The 23,717-nt window shown below is 39.7% G+C and overlaps 4 protein-coding genes across 5 annotated transcripts; 1 reads left to right on the forward strand and 3 right to left on the reverse strand.

Moving 5' to 3' along the window:
* Nucleotides 1-235: 235 nt before the first annotated feature.
* On the reverse strand, nucleotides 236-8,246 carry LOC133847401 (alkaline phosphatase). 2 transcript variants are annotated; one of them, XM_062282411.1, is made up of 5 exons: nucleotides 3,929-4,026; nucleotides 2,872-3,803; nucleotides 939-1,402; nucleotides 572-876; nucleotides 236-505 (listed from the first exon to the last, which is right to left on the reverse strand). In XM_062282411.1, exons 2-5 carry the CDS (start codon nucleotides 3,745-3,747, stop codon nucleotides 372-374), a joined length of 1,779 nt encoding a protein of 592 aa, XP_062138395.1. In that variant the 5' UTR covers nucleotides 3,748-3,803; nucleotides 3,929-4,026; the 3' UTR covers nucleotides 236-371. The 2 variants fall into 2 exon arrangements, with proteins under 2 accessions (XP_062138395.1, XP_062138394.1); XM_062282410.1 differs by lacking the exon at nucleotides 3,929-4,026 and adding an exon at nucleotides 7,679-8,246 and having other exon boundaries at nucleotides 237-505.
* Nucleotides 8,247-8,551: 305 nt separating this feature from the next.
* On the forward strand, nucleotides 8,552-11,658 carry LOC133847398 (EF-hand domain-containing family member C2). The gene is made up of 4 exons (XM_062282406.1): nucleotides 8,552-8,710; nucleotides 8,773-9,320; nucleotides 9,571-9,841; nucleotides 9,911-11,658. Exons 1-4 carry the CDS (start codon nucleotides 8,660-8,662, stop codon nucleotides 11,381-11,383), a joined length of 2,343 nt encoding a protein of 780 aa, XP_062138390.1. The 5' UTR covers nucleotides 8,552-8,659; the 3' UTR covers nucleotides 11,384-11,658.
* A 1,321-nt stretch (nucleotides 11,659-12,979) lies between these two features.
* Nucleotides 12,980-16,626, reverse strand: LOC133847402 (eukaryotic translation initiation factor 5). Its single transcript, XM_062282412.1, has 3 exons — nucleotides 15,678-16,626; nucleotides 14,962-15,441; nucleotides 12,980-14,353 (listed from the first exon to the last, which is right to left on the reverse strand). Exons 1-3 carry the CDS (start codon nucleotides 15,888-15,890, stop codon nucleotides 13,628-13,630), a joined length of 1,419 nt encoding a protein of 472 aa, XP_062138396.1. The 5' UTR covers nucleotides 15,891-16,626; the 3' UTR covers nucleotides 12,980-13,627.
* A 151-nt stretch (nucleotides 16,627-16,777) lies between these two features.
* LOC133847404 (uncharacterized) lies at nucleotides 16,778-23,419 on the reverse strand. The gene is made up of 4 exons (XM_062282415.1): nucleotides 23,290-23,419; nucleotides 22,131-22,575; nucleotides 17,581-17,677; nucleotides 16,778-16,971 (listed from the first exon to the last, which is right to left on the reverse strand). The coding sequence occupies exons 2-4, from the start codon at nucleotides 22,150-22,152 to the stop codon at nucleotides 16,923-16,925; spliced, it is 168 nt and encodes a 55-aa protein (XP_062138399.1). The 5' UTR covers nucleotides 22,153-22,575; nucleotides 23,290-23,419; the 3' UTR covers nucleotides 16,778-16,922.
* Between the last annotated feature and the right edge of the window lie 298 nt (nucleotides 23,420-23,717).

Below are 23,717 nucleotides of genomic sequence, written 5' to 3' on the forward strand. Positions count from 1 at the left end.
TTTAAATAACTTATTGTTTTTAGCATTTTAAGAACTCTAAACGCAGTCTATAACAATTTGTTTTATCAATTTTTTTGTACGATAGAAAACTAAAAACCAATTGCTACGAAATTAACAATATATACAGACATCCATCTTTTTCGCAACTTCAATTGCACAACAATATCAATGTCTGGCAACGCCCCGGTCTACTGGATGGCAACGCCAAACAACAAGAGCGCTATTTTTAAATATCTCTATCGCTCATTGGCTATTTATTTTGCGCTTATTACTAGAAAACCAAAAAAAAAAACACTAAGTTATCACAATATGTAAATAAGATGAAAAAGGTATATATATAAATCCAAGGCAACATTATGCGAGATTTAAAGCTACAACGGCATCAGCTCTGCCAGGGATTCGGCAATTGTGCTATCACGGAAGCGTCCAATGCGCAGGGCATAGGAAATGACATGGGCCACATAACTTTGCTCGTGGACGCCATGAAACAGATACGACATGGCACCTGCAAACAGAATGTAAATAGATTAATTCGATATTCAATTGAAAGCAATTAATCAATGGAGTTTACCTCGAGCATGTATCGTCACATCAGAGCCGCCATGAAGATTCTCATTGGTGTTGATCGCCGCCTGTTGCGTGTACTCCCAATCTGTGGTATCGGTAAGTGCTGGATTCTTACGCTGCATTCGCTCGGCATCCACCTGGAAGCCCTCATAGCTGGTGCCATACGTGAGCGTCGTATACGGCGTGCCCTCGGTTTTCGATGTGCCCGCCATGCCCAATATATCTGCACCTCGATCCGGATGCCCGTTAATGGTCAAACTGTGCGCATGATCAGCGGTCACAATCAGCAGCGTCTCATCTAGCTGATCTCTGTTTGTGGTTATCCATAGCAATTATAATTTTAATTACAATAAATATCTAGTTAAACTTACTTCTTTTTGAGATACGCTTGAACCGCTTGAACAGCTTCGTTGAGGGCAATCACCTCGCTCAGTGCTTTGCGTGCATTGCCACGATGATGCGCCTGATCGATCATTCCCGCCTCCACCACCAGCAAATATCCCTTGTCACTGTTGCCCAACACCTCCAATGCTCTGATCGTCATGTTGCTCAGCGACGGCATCCCAGCATCGCTCTGATCTCGCTCATGATCGTACTTCAGATGACCGTTGGCAAAGATCCCCAGCACATAGTCCGTATTCTGGGCATCCAATTGCCGCAGCTCGCCGTTGTTCTGCACCACAGCATGCGAGACGCCTTGATCGGTTTTGTAGTCTGTCCAGTCTTTGATGAGATTACGGCCATCGGTCGAGTGACCTGCCCAGGTGTCCAACGGATCGCTGGCCGAGTCGGTGACATTCGAGACAAGCATCTGACGACCGCCGCCCATAATGACCTGCCAAGTGAGTGAGTGGAGGGAGTTGTTAATAAAGTACGCATTAAAGCTTTGAAATTTGGATGGGAAGTGATTCTCGATCAGAGTCAACAGTCGAGAGATTATAAATTGTGACGATAACAGATAAGTTAAACAGCACTGTTATTTAACATGCGATTAAAAGGTTTAACATACGACTGTAAAGTCAATGTTACAAGTGCTGTTAATTGTAATTTACGAAGATCTGCGAATGTTAAGCTTTGTGTACATATCATTGATGATGACACAAATATTTTTTAAAAATTTAGTTACAATCTAACAATAGACGTGAAAGTATTTAAACATGGAATTTAAGTTGAGCAGCACTGTTAATTAATATGCGACTGAAAATTTTAACATACGGCTGTAAAGTCAATGTTACAAGTAATGTTTATTGAAATTTGCGAAGATCTGCGAATGTTAAGCTTGTGTACACATCAATGATGATGTCCTAAAATTTTAGTTACAATCGGACAATAAAGAAGTATTTGAAAATAAACAATTTAGCAAGCTAAGTTCAACAGCACTATCAATTGACATGCGACTTAAAGGTTTAACATACGAATGTTAACTCAATGTTACAAGTTCTGTTAATAGCAATTTGTGAATGTTAGCTTTTGCGTACACATACAGAAATGATGATGATACAAACGGTTTTATAAAATTGCATTACAATCGGACAATAACAAGAAACACTACGAAAGTTTAGCAGAACTGATAACAAACATGCGACAAAAAAGTTTAACATACGACTGTAAAGTCAATGTTATAAGTTAAATTAAATGCAATTTTTGAAGATCCGTGAATGTTTGCCTTTAGTAGTATTAGAAGTATTAGCATTTAGAAGTATTTAAAGTATAGCCAGTTAAGTTTAACGGCACTGTTAAATAACATGCCACTAAAAGGATTAACATACGACTGTAAAGTCATTGTTAGAAGGTCTGTTAATTACAATTTCCGATAATCTGTGAATGTTAGCTTTTCATTTTCTAAAATTTAATTACAATCGGACAATAGACGTAGAAATATTTGAAAACAAAAAATTTAGCAAGGCACAAGCTAACTTTAACAGCACTGTTAATGACCATACGACCAAAAGTCGGATGTAAAGTCAAATGTTACAAGTTCTGCAACTTGGGAATATCTGTCTTCTAAAAACTTACTCAGAATCGGACAATAGTCGTGGAAGTATTTGAAGAAACAATTTAGCAAGGTGCAAGACGAAAGTTCAACAGCACTGTTAATTAACATGCGACTAAAAGGTTTAACATGCGACTGTAAAGTTAATGTTACAAGTGCTGTTAATTAAAATCTAAGAACCCTTTAAGCTTTCAACAGCATTAAAAGTAACAACACTGTTATTTAACTTACGACTAAGAGGTTTAACATTCGACTGTAAAGTCAAGAAGTTCTCTAAATACTTGCTTTGTTTTTACTTATTCGCAACTTACATTGATCTGTCGCCCTGTTGCATGCTGCACCAACTGCCTGCCAATGTCGAGGCAACCCTGTTGCAGTGCCTCCGCTGGCATTGTGGCCTCGCTCTCCCAGCGACGATCGGCGACGTGAGCGTACAAAGCGGCTGGCGTTGCGTGCGTGACACGAGTTGTGGTCACGAATCCTGTGCGCATGCCATCGACTTGGGCCCAGTTGAGTATCGTCTGAACGTGATTCTTCTCGTTGAGCGAGGCTGTGCAATTGGCAAGCGGAACATTTGCATCGACGCCGCCTGTTTCATAGTTAACCTTGACGCCGCCAAAGAGCGCTGTGGCTGTGGAGAAGCTATCGGGGACCTGTTTGTCGGCACAATACGTCTTCAGGAGTCCCATGTGCGGGAAACGCTCCCAGCTGAGCAAACCTTCCTCCTTGTAGCGATAGATGCGAGCTGCGGTCACTGTGTTGGGTCCCATGCCATCGCCGACAAAGAGGACAACATTCTTGGCCCGTCGGCGATTGAGTTCACGATTTAAAGCGAGCCTTAGTTCATCGATTCCCCGATCGTACCACACTTGTTGCTGTTCCGGGAGTTTGACGTGCCAATAGGCAACGGTTTCCATGTCGCTGACATCGCCGGCGAATTCGTAGTGAACGAGAAAGCCAATGCACATGGCAATCATGAGGACCGAGGAGAAACTCACTGCAATGATGAACACCTTCGATTTGAAGACATTCTTTTGATCCGGTTGGGTTTTGGACCGAGGTGTTCCGCCATTCGAGGCAGCGAAATTGTGCGTGGAGTCCAAGCTATCGAGTTGCACCTCGATCAGTCCCACATCGCTCAGCTTGCTGTGATCCGTGTTGTTGCTGTTGGTGGCTGTTGATGACATCGCTGTTGGCTGATGATTAGGCTGCCTCTATGATGATTTTATGATGCCAGGCAAAGCTGTAAAAGTCACGATATATGATGCATGATAATAATTGATATTGTGTCTCGTACTCTAGTTATCAGCTACATGTGCAATCTCAGCTTGCAGATAAAGCGTTTATACTCTCTCTCTCTCTTCCTACCTCTTTCGCTCTGATCTAAACTGGCAACTGGACTGTCGGGTGCAATTAATTGTGGGCCAGCTTTTAAATAGCCAAATCGCAATTCGATTACACTGCAAACGAGGCTGATGAACAACGTCACGACGACGACGACGACGACGACAAACAATCAACCAAATAGACAACAAATCGCAATACAATCGTGAACCCCTTTCGATGCGATTGAGAGATCGTTGAGTGCCGACTGATGGAGTGGATTTACTTGCCTTTTCATTGCGGGGCCGTGTGCTTTTCTCGTCTACCATTATTGGCAGACATTTTCATTGATGCACTAACCCCAAAGCGGGCATAACGAAGCAGACAACACGTATGTAACAAGAGAAAGGAGAAAGAAGCACAGCCCATTTTTGTCTAATACTTGGACAAAATTAGTTAATACCATATAATCTAATAATTAATTACTCTTCGTTTGTAAAAGTCTTTCGTCTTGATATCCTCAAAATTTCATTACAATAGGATTATTATTAAAAAGATAAAGCTCAAGTATACCAAAATTAATTAATACTATATAATCTAATACTTCTGTACTCTTCATTCTTAAAAGACTTTCTTTTTGTTATCCTCTAAATTTCATTACAATCGGAATATTTGTTAAAGGGAAAAACAAATATACCAGACTTAGCGAATAGTATACAATCTAATACTTGGTTACTCTTCATTTCATAGCACACTTCAATAAAAGTCTTTAGTCTTGATATCCTCAAAATTTCCTTCATTTTTTAAAAGTTTTAAGACTTGCCTCAAAATTGCTTACAATCGGAAGATTAAAGATTTAAAGATCAACGTAAACATATACAATCTTATGCTTGGGAACTTTTCATTTTGTATCTTGTTATTCCAAAATTTTATTACAATCGGACTATGAAAGGTAAAGCACAAATATACCAAAATTAGTTAATACTATATAATCTACTATACAATATAATCTATATACTATATAATCTATAGTAATACTATATAGTCTAATACTTCGGTACTCTTCATTTTATAGCACACTTCAATAAAAGTCTTTTATCTTGTTATCCTCAAAATTTCATTAGAATCAGATTATAACTTAACTGACAAAGTACAAATATACTAAAACTAGTTAATACTGTACAATCTAATACTAGGGTACTCTTAATTTTTTAATATCTTTCGCCGTGTTATCTTCAAAATTTCATTACAATCGGAATATTACAAATTCTGTTAAGCCACAAATATATCAAAATGAGTTTATACTATATAATTATTTTCATTATTTCTGTTATCTATTTATATACTAAACTTACATTTAAAGAAAATAAATAATCTTCAAGAATATTCTTATATTTATTTTTATATACTAAACTTATACTTAAAAAAAAGAAGTAATCTTCAAGAATTTCAATTGAATTGCATAAATATTTTCACTACACTCACTTATTTATCAGTTATAAGACATAACCCATTCCATAACCATATCTAATCTTAATATCCTAAATAACATCTGATCTTTGAATTCCCAAAAACTCCCCACTATACTTTGCACTTATTTATGAGCTGTATGGCGAACTCACAAATAAAGATCTTCTAGAGGATCAGTTCTCTTTGATTTTTGTGGAATACCCTTTAAATTTGCTGAAGCTGAGCGACTCGGATGGCGATGAAACGGCATCTGAGTCGTCGTCAAGTTGTTCGGACACGTTTTAAATGGCATAGACGTAGGTCTTGGGACCGATAAGGTTTATTGTGACGACCATAATAATGTGGGATATTGTTAGTAGGGGCTATTTATGGCCACTTCAAGTTTTTGGCTACGTTAAGAATTTTGCGTGCAGAAATATCAATGTTTCAATGTTCTTGTATATACGTATATTTACAATCGGTTAGCTATAGATTGATGATTTGATTCATATCATATTGATGTGTCATCCTTCTTTTTTCTTTTTTCTATACAGTTGAAAGTTAAAACAAAAGTAAGTTTAAAACAATTGTTTGATTGAGTCTGACGCAAATCGTGGTGCTCTTTAGCGATAGATGGATGGCTGAGATAGGGCTAAAGATAGTCCCATATAATTACTAAAATAGATTACGAGTTCCCCACTTGTGGAACACACACACACACACACACACACACACATTTCATCATAATGAGCACTTGAATGATGCAAGACTTTTTTGTTTGGTTTTATAAAGAAATGAAATGGAAAATAAAAACGAAGCCAGTGAAGCGTTTTGCGTTTATAAGGTCACAATTTAGTGGGAAATATCTCAGCAGCGGTTATTTATCAGACACAAAGAGTATATAGAGTTACCTGGCTGGGCCTCCAATAAACCATATACGTATAATCTAAATAAAACATTCTATAGATTACGCGAACCTGAGAAAACTATGTTGACTTTGAATGTGCAGACAAAAGAATAACAATGAGGCAAAAGGGCTCTGCCCGACTAGCAAATACTCGTATGCTGCAATTACAGTAAACACAGCAAACGTATAAAAACGATATCAAAAATCAACAAAAACAATTAACTCGCAAATATGCGCTACAAATAAACAAACAATAATAATAATGACTGGCACTTATACAGCAAGGAATGTGAAACGTATAAGGCGACAAGCTAAGAGCATAAGCATAAAAGTATAAGACAGCTAGCTAAGATCCAATATGGAATGTGAAAAGTATAAGACTCCAAGAGCCTAAGCCAAGAAATTTAAGAATATAAGACTGTCAGATACTGCCAAATACAATAAAATTAGAAAGTTTTACGGCAAGGAATGTGAATCGTATAAGACTTAAAGTAAAGCGCCTAAGCTACCACGCATTGAAAAATTAGAAGACTGCCAGCTGAAATCAAATGCAATAGAACTAGAAACTTATACAGCAGGGAATATGAAAAGTATCAGACTCAAAGCTAAGAGCCTAAGCTGCTAAGAAACGTAAAAATATAAGACTAAGCTACGATCAAATACAATAGAATAAGGAACTTATACGGCAACTTATAAGACTTAAAGTGAAGAGCCTAAGCTACTACGCATTAAAAAATTATAAGTCTGCCAAGCTACGATCAAATTCAATAGAACTAGAAACTTATACAGCAGGGAATGTGAAAGGTATAAGACTACCAGCCAAGGATCTTATACAAAGCAGCTAACACTTATACTACATGTTTAACACTAGTCAATGCGACAACCCAAATCTTCTACTTCAGGATTTTTCACAGTTAAAAGTGATTTAATTAAATTTGCTTTGTGTTTGCATTTATCTTCGATAGTTTGGTAATATTAAAGTTTCCAGGTGGCCAACTAATAAAATTAATTAATTTGCAAAACTTTTGGAAAAGTACTTGTTCTGCATTAATTTCCGTTGGCATTTGTTTTAATTGCAGAATGTGTGGGAGTGGCAAACAAATACACACACACACACATACATATATATGTGTGTAGCAATTGTCATGTTCAAGTGGTGTATAAGTATTATTTAGCTAACGGGCATGTCCAGACTAATTGATTTATAACAGAAACACTACGAAAGAAAAACATGATGAGAGCATCGCAATGGAAAGATGGAAGAGTCAAAAGTGCTTCCCCCCTCTTCCCCACCGCTCACACCATCTATCATCAACAAGCTTTCCCCTTCTCTCCTGCAGCTCACGCTCAGCTGTGAAGAGAGCACGCAGCAGGGGAGGGGGGGGGAACACAGTTTTGTAGCCATGTGAAGTCTCTTGAGCATAAACAATTCCACTTACTTGACATTGGCTTCCTAAAAGGCACTTGGTGGTTGTTGTTTTTGTATAAATATTTACAATACACTATTATGAATGTGTTTTTGTTGTAAACAATTTCACCAATTCCTTTTAATTCATTGTTTTTTCTTTTGTTATGCTTTTGTTTCACAATTGTTTATAAAAATAGCATTCGCGAAAGTTTCCACTAATATGGTGTATAATATTTATATATTTTTAAATTGAAATGAATCTCGTTTGATTTCAGCTTTTTTGAATTAAACAACAATAACAAAAGGCGCAGCACAAATTCGACCGTTCACAACGCACGTTTTTACCGTTTTGCGAATCAAAATAATGTAAAGGAAAGCAAGAAAACTAGCCAACAATGACGCAACACCGAAATTCGCATACTCTTTTCAACGTTCTCGCCTCGCCACGTTGTATGCGCTTCAATGTAATTGATGAAGTGATTTAAATAATAAACCGATTACACACTGCTATTATTGTGTACTTGTGCACTTGCTGTTTCATGTATTTTAATTAAATAACTCAATTGTCATCGCGCGAGCACTGTGTATTAGTTAATAAGCTTTACACTTTCCCTTCAAGCTGGCCAGATGCAAAAACAAAAACACTTGCCAACAACACGCGAGATGACCGCGAGAGCAGCAGGCGTGAGAGAGAGAGAGAGAGCATGCGCTTAATGCGATAACACTACTCGAACAGCTGGCACAACAGCATGTTAGCTCTTAACAGCGACGCTGTTGGCTGCTCAACTGTTAGGCACAATAGCGATAACAACACAATCGATAAACATGTAGGCGCGCAAATGTTGACATTTTGAATCATCGACAGAGTAGGCTTAGCAAAATGTGGAATAATTCTAAGCACAGACTTAGTATGTTAAGTCGCACGAACTAGTAGTCACTTTGAAAATATAATACACAATTGTAAAAAAGCATAATTCAGCTTATATACATAAAATAAATTAAATTATTCAAGATGTTGCGCATACCAGGCATGCCCCTTTTGCCGGGCACACTCTTTCGCGATGTAAGTAAAACCACGAAATTTGCATTGGGAGGAAAAGTCACCAATCTAATTGTAATATGCAGGTTAATAAAGTGTACTATCCGAAATCGCAATCGTTACTCAATTTCCGAGGCATACCCATGCTGAGCGATCGGCTACAGTCGACGCCCGTGGATCCAGCTGGTGTTGTTGTCGATATTAGCTGTCCGCCGGCCCAAGCCCAGGCACTATATCCGCCACGGACGGGTCCACGGCTGCCGCCGTGGCTGGCCTACGACAAGAAGGTGCTCAGCTTTAAGGCGTACTTCAAGCAAACGCTGCAGGAGAACTTCCATGCCCCCTATATGGTGCGCAACGTGAACATCTATTACTATCTGGAGGATGGCACGCTCGATATACACGAACCCAAGGTGGAGAATTCGGGTATTGTACAGGGTTGTGTGCTGCATCGTCAGCGGGTGCCAAAGCCCCCGCCATGTGACAATGAATTTATCTCCATTGTCGATCTGAATGTGGACAAGACGGTGCAGATATTTGATCGCAACTATCACATCTACGATTGTGATCAATTCACGCGCAGATTCCTCAACAAGCACGGCATTGTGGTGTCCGATCCAGTGTCACCGGCCGTGTAAGTGTAGTTATGCCCCTTGAACTTTATGAATGATCAGCATCAAAGCTTTTGATCTAACAGCTTTCAGACCTTTCTCCCATTCCAACTACTGATCAGCATCAATGCTTTTGATCTAACAGCTTTTTGGTCTTTATAACCTGTATATGTTATACCTTTCATAACCTGTAATGTTAATTACTGTTAAACTGCAGCTCTCTTGCTTCTTATCTTTATCCCTATGTTTAATCCTGCGTTGCTTCGTCTTTAGTGACCCTGCGGAAGCTGTACGCAAGCGGGGACAGGCAAGGTCCAGTGCACCACCCGAGAAACGTCATCCGTTTGCGCAGTTCCTGAAGTACGACCGTCAGATATTGAAATTCCAGGCCTATTGGGATGATCGCACCGACATGGGTGATGTGCGCAAACTGGAGATCTGCTACTACCTCGCCGATGATACCATCGAGGTGAAGGAGGCCCACATACGTAACTCTGGTCGGGATGGGCCTAGCACGTTCCTCAAGCGTGGACGTTTGCAGCGGGTGAGTGGGCCACAAATCATTCCCTTCTCTGATAACAGAGTGACTTACCTTCACCTTCACGTTTGCTAGGAATTCGATGGCATGTTTCTGCCGGGTCAACAGACGCCGGTGACGTTGTTGAATGTGCTGGGATCGTCGCGCAATGTGCGCTACTGTGTCGATCCCCTCAATTTGGGCAACAAGGAGATACTGTACTACAGTCAGCGGGATCTGCAAATAGGCAGCGTACTCAATATCTACGGGCGTGCTGTGGTCATCACGGACATGGATCCATTTACGCGGCAATACTATCGCGATCACTACGGCATCGAGCAGTTTACGCCACTGCCACAGCCAACGAGATCGGACGTTTGTGCGCCGTACGACAAATCGGGTCGCATGCTACCGCCGTACAATGGCTGGGGCAGCTACGAGGATTCCGCCGGCAATTGCATGTCGATTGTGATAAAACGTCCCAAAACGGACTTTAGGAAATTCATTAAATTCGATCGTTATGTGCTGCGTTTTGGGGCCAAAATGTTGTCCACCATACGCGAGAATTGCGAACGCATCTTTGTCATCAGCTATTTCCTTAGCGATGATACCATGCAGGTGCAGGAGGTGGCGGTCCGCAATTCGGGTTTCCTTGGCGGTGAGTTCATGAAGCGCACTCGCGTTTTAATACCCGGCCAGGAGAAATTCTCGTGCAAGCAACCGTTGTATTATCGGCCATGTAATTTCTATATTGGCGGCACCATGTCCATCAAGGATTTCATCTTTCATCTGGTATCAGCCGATGAGTTTACGCTCATGTACATGGAACATCATCCCGATCAGTTTGCACACACCAACATCGATCTGATACTGGAGAAAGTGCGCAAGGTGCTCGAGACACGGATGTCGGACTTTGTGTCCAGCTGTGTGCCCGAATGCACTGATCTCGACCAGAAGTTGGAACAGCGTGCCATCTTCATATCCTTCGAGAGTCTCAAGGGTGCTCTGGTCGCACTCATGGGTACGACGATCAGTGATCACGAGATTATCACCATTTGCCGGCACTTCTCCGGTGAACAGGCGCCACCGAATGCTTGTTCACGCGACAAAGTTCGAGCTGCCGCTCATCTGGAGATCAAGCGTGCGCTGTGGAACGGTCGAGAGGAGCTGATGGAGCATTTCCATCACATTAATCCCACGAATAAACCATTTATGCCCGAGTCACAGGTGCGATCGACACTGCGAGGTTTTCGTATGCCATTCACGTTGGAGCTGATCGATAACATTTTGTCGGTGCTGAATCGCAACGATTGCGATGACATTGAGGTCTGTGATCTGATGAACTTTATCGATGTCTCGTGCTTCAAGGGCTGCGATATGCCGCCCATCAATTACGCCTTCGAGCTGTGCCCCAAGTTGCCCTTCCAGTACAAAGGACGTGTCATTGACTTCGGTTGTCTGCTGAAGGCTCTCAATTTACCCATCAACCTAGCGACAACGCCAGTGCAACCCGCTAATGTGACAGGAGATGCAAGGATATTGCCACCCAACGAGTCAGACAACTGTTGAATGATCCTCCTCCTCGTTCGTCCACTGCTTTGTGGCATTTTAAATTTTGTTTTGCATTTTAACGCTGTTTGTAAACGTTCCGTAGTTAGATCGAAATTTCTTGTACCAAGATAACGTTGTAGAACACACTTCACTCAAGATTCAAGATAACGACGATTACCAACACAAGAAATGGCATCTATATTCAGTAGACTTTTCATAAGAAACGACAAAATCATCGTGTTTTAAAAATGAATTACTATTAAAACAAATATATACGTAGAGTACAATTGTAATCAATAACTTTTTATGTACGGGAAGTTTGTTAAAGTTATCATGGGGGCTCTATATGTAGTATATAAGAAACAACAAATCACTATTAAAACAAATATATGTAAAATAATATTGTAGGCAATATATTTTTATGATTTGAAATTTTTGTCAACTTTATCGGATACAATTGCACTCTGATGTGGACTAGTTCAAGGTTGTCCTCGAGGGCAGAAGAGCAATAGAGTCGTTGAATTTCTCTGTGTTCAGGCGTAACTATTGGATTCCAGAAGAGCATCGATGGCAATGAGATGATAAAAATACCCTTGCGAAAGAGGAGGTAAGACTTAATAACAACTACTCTGCTAAGATGGGCTAGGACTCGATATCAACAACATGCATAATGTTCGGATAACCATATCTCAGGGATATATGTAGGAACATTTTGGATCCATATCTCAGGGATATTGGATGTTGCTGATATCGAGTCCTACCCCATCTTAGTAGAGTAATTGAGGTACGCTCAAAGCTTCGGTTAGACGTGAGCTGGTGCTTTATCAACTCATGTAAAGCGGAAAAGCTGATGTGTGCTTCAATAAATATCAACTTAACCAAGTACGTCATAGAGCTTTCAAGGAAAGACTGCAGGCTAATGCTCGGAATTTTTAGTGATCATAGTGTGTAGGCTGCTCATGCGGTGAAGTTATGCATTAGTGATCAGTGTAGGAAATGTCACAAGACCGGAGTTAAGGAAAAACAGAAGCAACTCCTCTGTGTATGTTCGTTATTCTGACTCCGGCTGAAATACCTTGAATCGCAATGTCACTTAATTTGTTGCTGGATTTTCTGAGATGAACCCAATTTATACCCATACAGTAACAGATCTCCACTATTCGTATGCTCAGACCCTCTTAGGGACAGCCGGTTCTCTCCAAACCTTTTAGAAATAATTCCTCTTTCGAGATTTCTAATAACAACTGTTGTTTGTTTACATTTTATAAGTCTCTATTTATTAGATTTCATGAAAATAGCATTTTGGATTTGCACAAAAAAAGTAGGGATTGTTTGTTTATCATTAAATAATAACTTAGAATAAGAAAATTGATTATCAATGGAGTTTAGGGGGAAAAGTTTCTCCCACGCCATATTTGTTTGTTGTTTTTGCTGTGATTTTAGTTAAAAATGCAGCTAGAGTCGTATATATAATTGTTGTATTTAGGCATATTTTGGTTAAAGTTATTAATGTTCATTATATTTGTTTATGTGTAGTATATATTTAATAAATGTATGTAAAAATTGTTTTTAGCTGAATTCTGAATATCTTTTCTTTTGCTGCTGCTGTTGGTATTTTTGTTAATTGCAATTTATTGTTTGTGAATATATTTAATATTTGACATATTTGATAGAATCGAATTGAAATGGTGGAAAAATTAATTGATCATTATCTCTGCATTTTCGCTTAAGTACTGCACTTAAAATTAATTAAACATTTAAAACATGTAAAAAAAAGAAAAAAAATTGTGTGTTTCTTGGATTGGAGGGTGAGAGATACGAAAAAAATATATATATCGACTAAAAAGAAATACACTACAATTGAAAGCCGAAGATTTGATTAAAAAACATTGATGTTGTGTTTTATAGTTGTTGAAGTTGAAGTTTTAACTCAGCGCCATATAGGAATATGTGCATTTAATTTCAAATTGATGTGTGAGTGTGTGTCACTGTTGTTACAAATTGGATGCAATATAGTGTAGTAGTAAAGAAGAATGCAATGAAATTACAATCGAAACATCGTGCCGAGCGATTCATCAAAGTTACGGAGCGCCATCCAGTTGCTGTTGTTGTCGGGTGAAAGGGATGGATTGATCGCCGGGGTAAAAGACGACACACAAAGACACAAAATTACACTCGCTTCTCTTCTCTCCTCTTCGGTCGTTTTGGATGCTACTGTCCCCTACCCCTGATCCATAGACTGATGAATTGCAACTGCTGATCTTAAATCTCATCAATATCGATCTCATCGCCATCCTCATCATCGAGAGCATTCTTCTTATTGGCCGCAGCCACAGCACTGACAGCGGCAACCACCTTCAATGACTCGACACGTGCCCGATCATCGTACTCGATCTCCACATCCGAATCATTGCCCGCATCATCGTCATCATCCGACGACGAATCCTCCTCTTCGGCATCCTTAAGCCACTGCACAAACGGTTGCACCTTCTCATGGATCTCCGTTGCGATCTTCTTCGACACATGACGCTTGCTCACCTTTTGCGCCCACTCCAGTATGACCTTCTCCTCGAGTATATCGAGATCGTAGAACACCTTAAAGATGCCAGCCACCTTGCTCATCAATGTGGCCGCATGCAGCTCGACGGTCTGCTCAATGCCGCCAATCAGATAGCGTTGTCCCTTCGGATTGTTGTGGGTGAAGCGCAACAGGAGAATGCGATTCTTGCGCACATCGTTGATGATGTTCTCGGTGAAGAGCAGCTCGGCGAGCACAAGGGGCGCCTTGTTCACAATGTCCAGGCGCTCGGCCTCGATGAACAGATCCTTGTGCGTGGGCACATCGTCCAGCTGCTTCTTGTCGCGCTTGTTCTTCACCAGCTCGTAGAAGATGTCGATGCGCTCCTTTTCCGTCTTGTCGTAATCATCGGAAATCGTCATGCCCTTGGCGCCATCGGTCAGATCCTGTAAACGTGCTCGAATCGCTTCCTGCAAAATGTGCAAATGATTGTGATGAGTGAAAGCTCTTCTAACATTTTAAATATATTTTGCTGCTCAAGTTGTTCTTTTACAACTCTTTCTCCACGTAGTAACATTTGGGGAATTTTAAACAGAAATGTAACATTATTCATTTAATATTTCGATCATTAAACATCATGCTGTTCATATGGCGATTGTTTAACAAAACTTTTTGTACAACTCTTTCTCTAGGAAGTTACTTGGCGAATGCTAAACAAAAGTTTAACATCATGCTGTTAACATGGCGGATGTTACAACAAAAGTTTAACATTGTCAGAACGCGCAGTTAACAGATGTTAAGTTACTCAAATGTTAATAATATCAGTGGCTCAATTGTTTTTTCTACAGCTCCTTCTCCAAATAGTTACATCGCGAATTGCAAACACAAGTTTATAATGCTGTTAACATGGCGAATGTTACAAAAGTTTAACCTCATGCTGTTAACGTGAAGATTGTTACACACAAGTTTAACCTCATGCTGTTAACATTGTCAGAACTCGCATTTAACAGCTGTTAAGTTACTCAAATGTTAAACATATCAATGTTACATTAAAAACTCTCAAGAACTTGTAACGCACCTTGGACACATCGACACTCCACCCGCCATCATCATCGTCCTCGGCAATACTCTTCTCGGGTATAGCAGCGCTAATCTCTGCCTCGGTTTGGCTGGCATGATTGGTGCCATTGCCGCCATCGGATTCACCACCCGAATTGTTGGCCATCGAATTGTTGGACATTGAGCCATCGGAGTTCTCATTCTTTTGCTTTTGCTTCTTTGAACGTTTGCCCTCGGTGAGAGAGGAGCCCTGGGCAGCCGGATTCAACGATGGTGGATTCTTCACAATGTACGTGTTCACCTTATGATTAACCTTGAGCAGGCCATGGAAACCGCAGGCCTTGCACGATTGCGAAATGGTTTGATTCTTGGCCGAGACAGTCAAGTTGGTTTCCGGATTATCGCATTCGGGGCACAGCACAAATTTGCGTATGAAGCCATCGAGCAGATCCTGCAGCTTGTTCACATCATGCGAGCCATTCACAATGAAGCGTTCATTCTGTGTGCGGAGAGGAGAGAAAAGTTAAGTTGAGTAAAGTCAACAGATTGAAACTATCGATAGTATGTTCTTTGGCTAAACTATCAACAGTACGATTTATGCCACATTTTGTCGAAAGATTGAAACTATCGATAGTTTGTTCATTGGCTATACTATCGCTAGTAAGTTCTATTGCTAAACTGTCGATAGTACAATTTTTGCTAGATTTTGCAACTCTTTGGTGCTTCTTTGCTTACCTTATGATCGAACTGCGTCTGAGCACCCAATTCGCAACCAAAGTACTTGGTCGGATAGGTGGCCGGGCGGCCGATAGCACGCGCCACCTCGGCCATGTTGACCAGGACGGTCTTGATGCCATTGCCCTTGCCCTCAACCTTGGCCTGCAGACGCGGCATCTTGTAGCGATAGAAGATGTCCGTAACGCTGCGATTCACATTGACGGTCGCCATTTTGCAGCTGTTTTTTTTCAATTGCTCGCTTTCTTCTTTTGCTTTATTTATAGTTTTGAATTTGTTTGGTTTTTTGGTAATATTATTGATTCGCCTTGAAAGAGAGAGAGAATGTTGATGTGTGTCTCAGGTGCTGTTTTTTATTGCCGGACTGTTTTTATTTATTTTTTGCTTGCGACTGTCGGGAAGAAGTTCGAGTTGAGAGTTGGACTTAGGGGGGGAAATCTTTGCTATCTCGCTCACTTTCGTGTTATTGGTTGGTTGGTTGGTTTCTGCGAAGTGTGTTGTTCTCTGTTCAGCTCAGACGTTTTGCCTATGTTGTGTCTATGGCTGATTGTGCGGCTGGCAGCGCCAATTTGTTGACTTTAGCGGCTATTTTGCAATTGTTTTGCCTTTCGTTCCCGTTCATTAAATTTGCTTTTTCCTTCAACTTTGCTGCTTTCGCTGATTACTCGTTGATGTTACTGATCCGATAACGATCCTCCTCCTGCTGCTGTCTATCGAAGTGAAAGAGGATTCCGATTGTATTTCGGAGTCCGACTTTGATTTGGATTTCGCTTTACGTCCACTGGGCATCGACGATTCGTGCATCAAGTGGCAACAAATGGTTTCACTTCTTGTGTTGAACTATTTTCGAGTAAAAAACACTTTCAACGTAACCTCACTTCTTCTTCTGTTACGTTATTATTATTATTATTTAGTGAGTGCGATTTCTTTTCCTTGTTTTGTTTTATTGTTGTTGCTGTTGTTGTTGTTGCTTTCCACCACGTTTACGTGTCTCGGGCTTTCCAATGTCTTCCTCTCCTTTCGCATGTAGTGCACGCGGTCCTAACTGTAGTGTGTATTTTTCATATGTTGTCTCTATATATCTGGCATAGTCTTAACTATTGGTGTTTCTTTTCTTCTTTTTAATTATGGTAGTTTTTAGGATGTTAGGTTGTTTTTTTTTTATAATTTTTTGGTTTTTATGTGTTTTTTTAATTTTTGTAATTTTTTTTAGTAAAAAACTATTGGAACGGTACAATGGTTGGCTCACGTGTACCTGAACGGCTGTAACTTCCGATGTCTGTTACTTGAAGTCCTGCAAATGAAAAGAGTTTGAAAAACATTTCGTTTCAACTTAAATTATTCAATACGAAAATAAATTTATGGAGTTTGGAATACATTTAATTTCAATTTCAATTATTTAATCATTAACATCTTCTACTTCTTTTAGAGTTATTTACTTAAGAAATCAAACGTGAATAGGAAAAATATGTGTATACATATAAAGGAAAACTGCATAATTAATAACCAATAAACACTTGTTGGTTGGTAGGAAAGCTGTCGACAGCTCAACACTGCAGCAAAGCAATTGAAGCAAAAGCTTTTCCCAGGCACGCATTTCAATCAATAGTGACTGCGTAACCCATTAAAAAAAAAAAATATGTAAGAAAGCTGCATTTCGAAAAAAAAACACCCGCGGCACAATTTAATGTACGAAATATAACAATTTCCACTGCATCATACAAATGTGTTCTCAATTCACATAAAGTTCTTAGAACTCGTTAGCTTACACCCTAGAAATCTTGTCACCAAATTTCATGACGCTAGCATTTGTTGTTCCTGATTGCCTACGCAATTGAACAGATGGACAGACAGACAGACGGATAAGTATAAATTGTAAATTTGCTTTTTAATCGTTACTTACCGATGACTTATAGTTCGCCTCTTTGAATTCATGCACAGTTCGAAGCTTTTACTCCGTTTTTGTGGAATTGGAGGTGCGCCTTTTTTTGCTGGTGTTTCTGCAAATGCAAAAAATACAAGTAACATTAAAATCAGAGTGCGTAAGAGAAAGAGAGATAGATATATGTATGTATAGAGAGAAGTATCGGAGATGTTTTGTGTGGGACTCCCCGATTTCGTTTATTGAGTAGCTTACCCACATAGGTATACAGTTAGGCCAGCGATGGGAACGGTGCATAGCAAGTAAACAACATTGGAAAGACCCCACGCTTCGAAACACTTGAGAACACACAGCACTAAAAAAAACAATTGCCGTCTCTCTCTCTCTCTTATTGCAGAGGGTTTAATCTTGAATGTTGATGTTTTTATTGTGGTTAAGAACGACACGACCGATCGATTGCTCGCTCTTAGGCCTGGCTTTATGTCAATGCCGCCTCATCGAGAGCTCATCGAGAGAGAAACAGCAAAGCATCGACGCACTCTTCTTCTGATACGCAATAATTTTGAACCAAAGCTTAACCAGAAATTTGACCACATCAAAAATGCTACGATCGAGATCGATGCTTACGATAAATGATTTCAAAAACAAAAGAGTTGAGAGTTATCTTGTATCCACGGTCAATTTATGTTCGAATTGCATCTGCATTTCTTGTTCGCCAACGGGTTTAAGGTGGGAAAAGTGTGATAAAGCAAAAAAAAAAAGGGAAAAAACAAAATAAATATTCTGTGCCAGTTACTGTAAATTTGAGGTTTAATCTGAGAATTTTCCTAGACTATATATATTGAATAATTTCAAGCCTGAACTGTGAGTTGATGTGTTAAGGTTGCTTGTTTCTCTCTCTGTCTGTCATTCACATGACTATGCAACTGAAAATAAAAGCAAGTGTGACCACCTATTGACTAATCGAGGATCTAATCGATAAAGTGCGACAGTATATTTTTTAAAAGCCGCATTAGTTAATCGATATGGTGAAGGAGTGGAGGATCTGCCGATACCCGTAAGAGGCGCAAAACAATCGTTTATAAAAGCGATTTAAAGCTGTGTATGTTGTGTTGGTGTTTTAAGTTGTTGTTGGCAAACTCACCGCTGAGGTCATAGGTAATGGCCACAGTATGTCGCTGGATGGTTAAATCGCACAGCATATGATGCAGCTCGCTTTTGAAGTTCGTTGTTACGAGCAGGAGCTGAACGAGCGCGGCCAGAAATTGCAGCAGCAATGGCAACGTCAACGTCAACGTCAATTGCTTCGGCGGCGTCAGGTTGATGTCGTTTTCCCCGGCAGGAGTCGTATACAACACCAGGAAGAACAACAACACGATCACAACTATCACGATGACGATCAGAATAATGTTTGGAACAACAATAGTGCTTTTTTCAACTGCTGCTGCTTTTGTTGATTTTCTTGTTGTTTGTTGTATTGAATTCAATTCTTTTCGTTTCGTTCTTTTTTCCGAATTGTTATCGATATCGTTATCGTTGCGGTGTCGATGAGGGGGAATTTTTTTGCCACGCATTGACATGAACGTGATTTTCGAAAGTTTAGGAAACAACAACGACAAAGCGTAAATAGCATTAAAAGACGTCAAGTTCAAGAAAAATGCAAAAGAAAAAACCAACAAACCAAAAAAAAAAAAAACAAATTTTAAGAGAAAAGGACAAAACAGTGAAATTCACTGCTGATGCACTTGTTGTTGTTGTTGTTGCTGCTGCTGTTGGGATGCTGCACTTTATTTATCGATTAACTTATCGTTGCTTTTCTTGCTTTCTTTGTATCGTTTTTTTTTCAAGCTCTGTGGTATGTTGTGTGAGGGGAACGGGAGTAACTGTTTTTTTTTGTAGTTTTTGTCAGCCAGATTTGTTCCAAAGCAATTTTTTTGTTTTATATTCCGCACACAATGTTTGTAAATTTCGAATTGATTGAAAAAAACGAGGAGAACTCAATACAAACAAATTGAATGTACTTTTTTTTGTTGTACATGTGAGTAGCGCAACAACAACAACAACAACAATGACGAACAGGAGGTGGGGAGAAGGAGAAATACACAGATGTATTCAAACACGCACACACACATATGCACGCACTCACGTAGGCAAACACACACACACGCACACGCTGAACTGAGGAAAAATCCAATAATTACAATGCCAATTGGGCACAGGGCATGTCTTCATTTGCCCCACAAAACCAAAAAAAAAGGAAGAAAACCAAGAAAATCTTTTGGTGAATAAAAAAAAACGCGTGTTCAGCGCTTTTCAGTTGCATTTAAGCCAAAAGCAAACGTTAAAGCTGGCTTAATACTTTGTTCCTTTTGTGTCAAACACACACACACTCATACACACACACACACACAAATAGAAAGCATGGAAAATTTTCACGTTGCGCGTACTATGCGGAAAATGGTCGAAGAAAAACTTGCGATGGGTTTAACGCTGACGAATAAACTGACTTGAAGCGATGCTGCTGCTGCTAAGGTCCTGCTTGCTGCCTTCGCCGTCGTCGATGTCGTCCTTCCATGGGGATGGAAGCCAGCCGAACGGACCAACGAACAACAGTTCGTTGTCCAATCACTGCGCATGTGCTGTGCTATGCTGTGGGGAAGGGGGGGACGGGGGTCGCAACAACAACAAAACCAGATGTTTCACTGCCCACCGCCCATCCCACCCAACCACTTCCTTCCACTAACTGCAATGCGTTTCAGGTCAGAGCATTTTGTTGCCCGCCCAAAAGTATGACCAAAAAAAGAGCTCAGTTCTTCCATAAATCAGAAGAGCTAAACTGCAGGTCATGCAATAAGAGAGAAAACGCAAGCGCATGCTTGCACATGTGTTTGCGTGTGTGTGTCAAAAAGAGCGAATGCAAGCACAGCTTTCACGTGTGTGGTAAAGAGAGTAAGCAGAAGAGTGCAAGAACAGCTGAGAGAGTAGTGTTCGTGACGTATCGGAAGCTGAATCAATCGAACTTCACTTGCAGCTATAGCTATGGGCTTTGCAAGGCAAGGTATGGGTGATATAAGATGTAATTACAGAAACAATAAAGAGCAAACCATGACGAATGAGTGGAAAGTATATTTGTATATTTTTTTATAGCAACATGACGAATGTAATTAAACTATAGCGAAATAATACACTTATTATTATATATATTGTTGTGCCTGATTTCATGGTTATAGCGGCGTGACCGAAGAATGCAATTCATCTGCCCCAAAATACAATCGAATGAATCAGGGCGCATAATTCAATATATACATACATATTGTACTATTACAATTCACATTGTTTCTTTTGAATTCACAAAGCGAAAAGAGTTCTACATGCATACATGCATGTATGTACATATGTAGATAAAAGCAAATGCATTAAGAGGGGTTGGGGGAGTAGGTGGGTCAGACTATTTTGAGCGTTGCCCCTTTGTTGACAGCAATAAAGAGAGTTGCCATCTGTTATTGTTGTCGAGCAAAAGCTGTTGCTTGACACGAAAAATGGCGCAGCAAAGAGACGGAAGAGGCAACAAGTGGCCCAAAAGTGAATGACAACAACGAAAACAAAACCAATTTAACTGCCAGCAACTGTAACAAGTACAGTGACAATCGACTAAGTTAAACAGAAACACACACCGAACACAATATAAGAGAGACCAATATTTGCAGTTGAAAGTGAAGCATGTGATGATACCCAAAACAGTTGAAGCGAAAGGGGGAGGGGGAGGGGAAGCAGTCGAGTCGAACCAATGCCATAAACTGGTTTCTACTTTATTTTTATCAGTGTTTGTTGTTATTGTTTGCGCACGCTTGCAAAATGGCAAACACAAGAAAGCAAAAACAACAACATCGACAACAAGACAATTGGTAAACTAAATGCAAATGGAACTGGTAACTAAACTGAGGCATTGTTGTTGCAGAGCAAACGAGAGCATGGTTGCAGAGAAAAAGATGGGGTGGGGAGGGGAGGGGAGAGCGACATTTGATGGATGGATTGATTGCGTATTGTGTGTTAACAGTGCTCTGTTAAGCAGACCCAACGAGCAAAGGTAGGCAGCTAACAGCGCGCTGTTAACTTAACATTGGTTCCGTGTGCGAAAAAAAATATACACATGTGCAGACAGTGTGTGTTTGTGTGTGTGTATGTTGATCGGTTACGGCATGCGCACTTTAAGCTTAACAGACTACAACAAATCCCATTACACACACACACACACAGTTAATGGGGGAAAAAAGCCCACGTAGTGAGTGTGATTGTGTCTGCGATAATGATGTTTTGCGTTCATGATCTTTGCTTTGGAAAATGCTAGACGCGCTTGCTTACTCATTATTTGGGGAAAAAAATGCGAAATGAGCGAAAGAAAAAATAACCCAATAAACAATTTACAAAATAGAAAATTTATAAATAGTTCCAGCATTATTGTATCTGTCTCGCTCGCTCCCACTTGTAGCTGCACTTACACAACTACTTTGCTTTTATTTCTATCTTATATATAGTTTGTATGTATGTTTAATTGACAATTGGTTACTTACCACTTAATCTTTCAAAAGTCATATAAGATATTATGTTTCCCCTGCTTGGGGTGCGCAATGCAATCTCACGAATTAGATAAGGAAGTTGATGAACAAAATCTCTGCTTCAAGGCCTTCGAAATTGTCAACGATCTCTGTTATTTTTGTTGTTCTCGTACTCGTCGATCTTCTTGTGTTCCTCTCTTTTGTTTTGCTTGCGTTGTAGTTTTTCCTTTTTTTTTTTGTTGTTGTTTTAAATGTGAGCGTAACAGAGATTTAAATTCTCTTTCTTTTGATTCTTATTCACTTTTTTTTACTTTTAATTTTTTCTGCCACGTGAGAATTTCGCGCAACTTTTTTCTTGCGATGGCCGCTGGCAACGCTAACCACGCCAATGGCTTTTAATTGCTTTTATAATTTTCGGTTTTGTTATTACTTATTGCTGCTTCAGATGAGGCAAAGAACTCTGCAATTATATTGATCAAACGGAAAAATGATTGCGAATTAATTCGATATTCCACTGTAGCTATTACGATCGCGATCGATAAGTAAGCGAGACTGTGATAATAATAAATATGTTCGTATTGATGAAATTGTTTAAAATATGCAAAAATGTTAAATGGCGTATGTTGCTTAACAGTCGTTGGCTGTCTCAGCTGTTGCTGTTAACTCGCTGTTAGAGTGTGCAAACGTGCGTGTGGCTGTGTGTGTCTGTCTTCTGTCTATCTGTGTGTGTGTTTGTGTAGGCATATCGTTGTCCAACTTGTTGTTGTTGCTGCTACTGTTGAAATGAAACGAAACGTGCGCAGTACACTAAAAATACGAAACGTCTGTATGTGTGTGGGGTATTCCTCTTCCTTCTCGAATACTTTATGGCCTATGCACACACACACACACACACGCGCGCACATGCACATGCACGCATTAAATTCGTGAGTACGATGAGCAGATGTGCGTGATTTGCAATTTCGTGAAAAAGTAATTGGTACCCTTATCAACACAATGTCCACTAAGTGCATTAACAGAGGGCTTTCACATACATAAGTCATAGATATGTACTGCCAACATTGCACGTAATTATTTTTTACTGCACACACACAGATGCAATGACATTGCGACAATAAAAACCACGCCATTTACTATTTTTGAGGTTGTGTCTGTTTTCAAGCTATATTTTTACCTTTTATGAAACGCAAACAATACAGGATTTTAATTTGAAAATTTGTAAACGTTGATACAACTTTAATGCGGATTTTCTTCGAAGAACGACGACAAACTGTTGTTGGTAGTGTGACCAAAAAACAAAATTTGCAAATCACATTTTAATTTGACAAATATACCGAAATATACCACTGGCACAGTTCACAACTGCCAACACTGTAAATTTTCCTATTGGAATGTGGTTACCCTTTTTTTTTGATGGCGCAACGTTTGGAATTACTGCACTGCATTCTTTTATTTGCTTGTAAAGAGCATTTGATTTATAAATTTGAAATTCAATTGACATCAGCGAACTAAATTAATGATTATTATATAATAATTTTATTAAAATAATTTATTAAATACTTATATTGTTTGAGTGCATCAAATTTAAAAAAATTGCTTGTG

The sequence above is a fragment of the Drosophila sulfurigaster genome, chromosome X (genome assembly GCF_023558435.1).
Source record: "Drosophila sulfurigaster albostrigata strain 15112-1811.04 chromosome X, ASM2355843v2, whole genome shotgun sequence".
In the NCBI taxonomy this organism is placed as follows: domain Eukaryota; kingdom Metazoa; phylum Arthropoda; class Insecta; order Diptera; family Drosophilidae; genus Drosophila; species Drosophila sulfurigaster.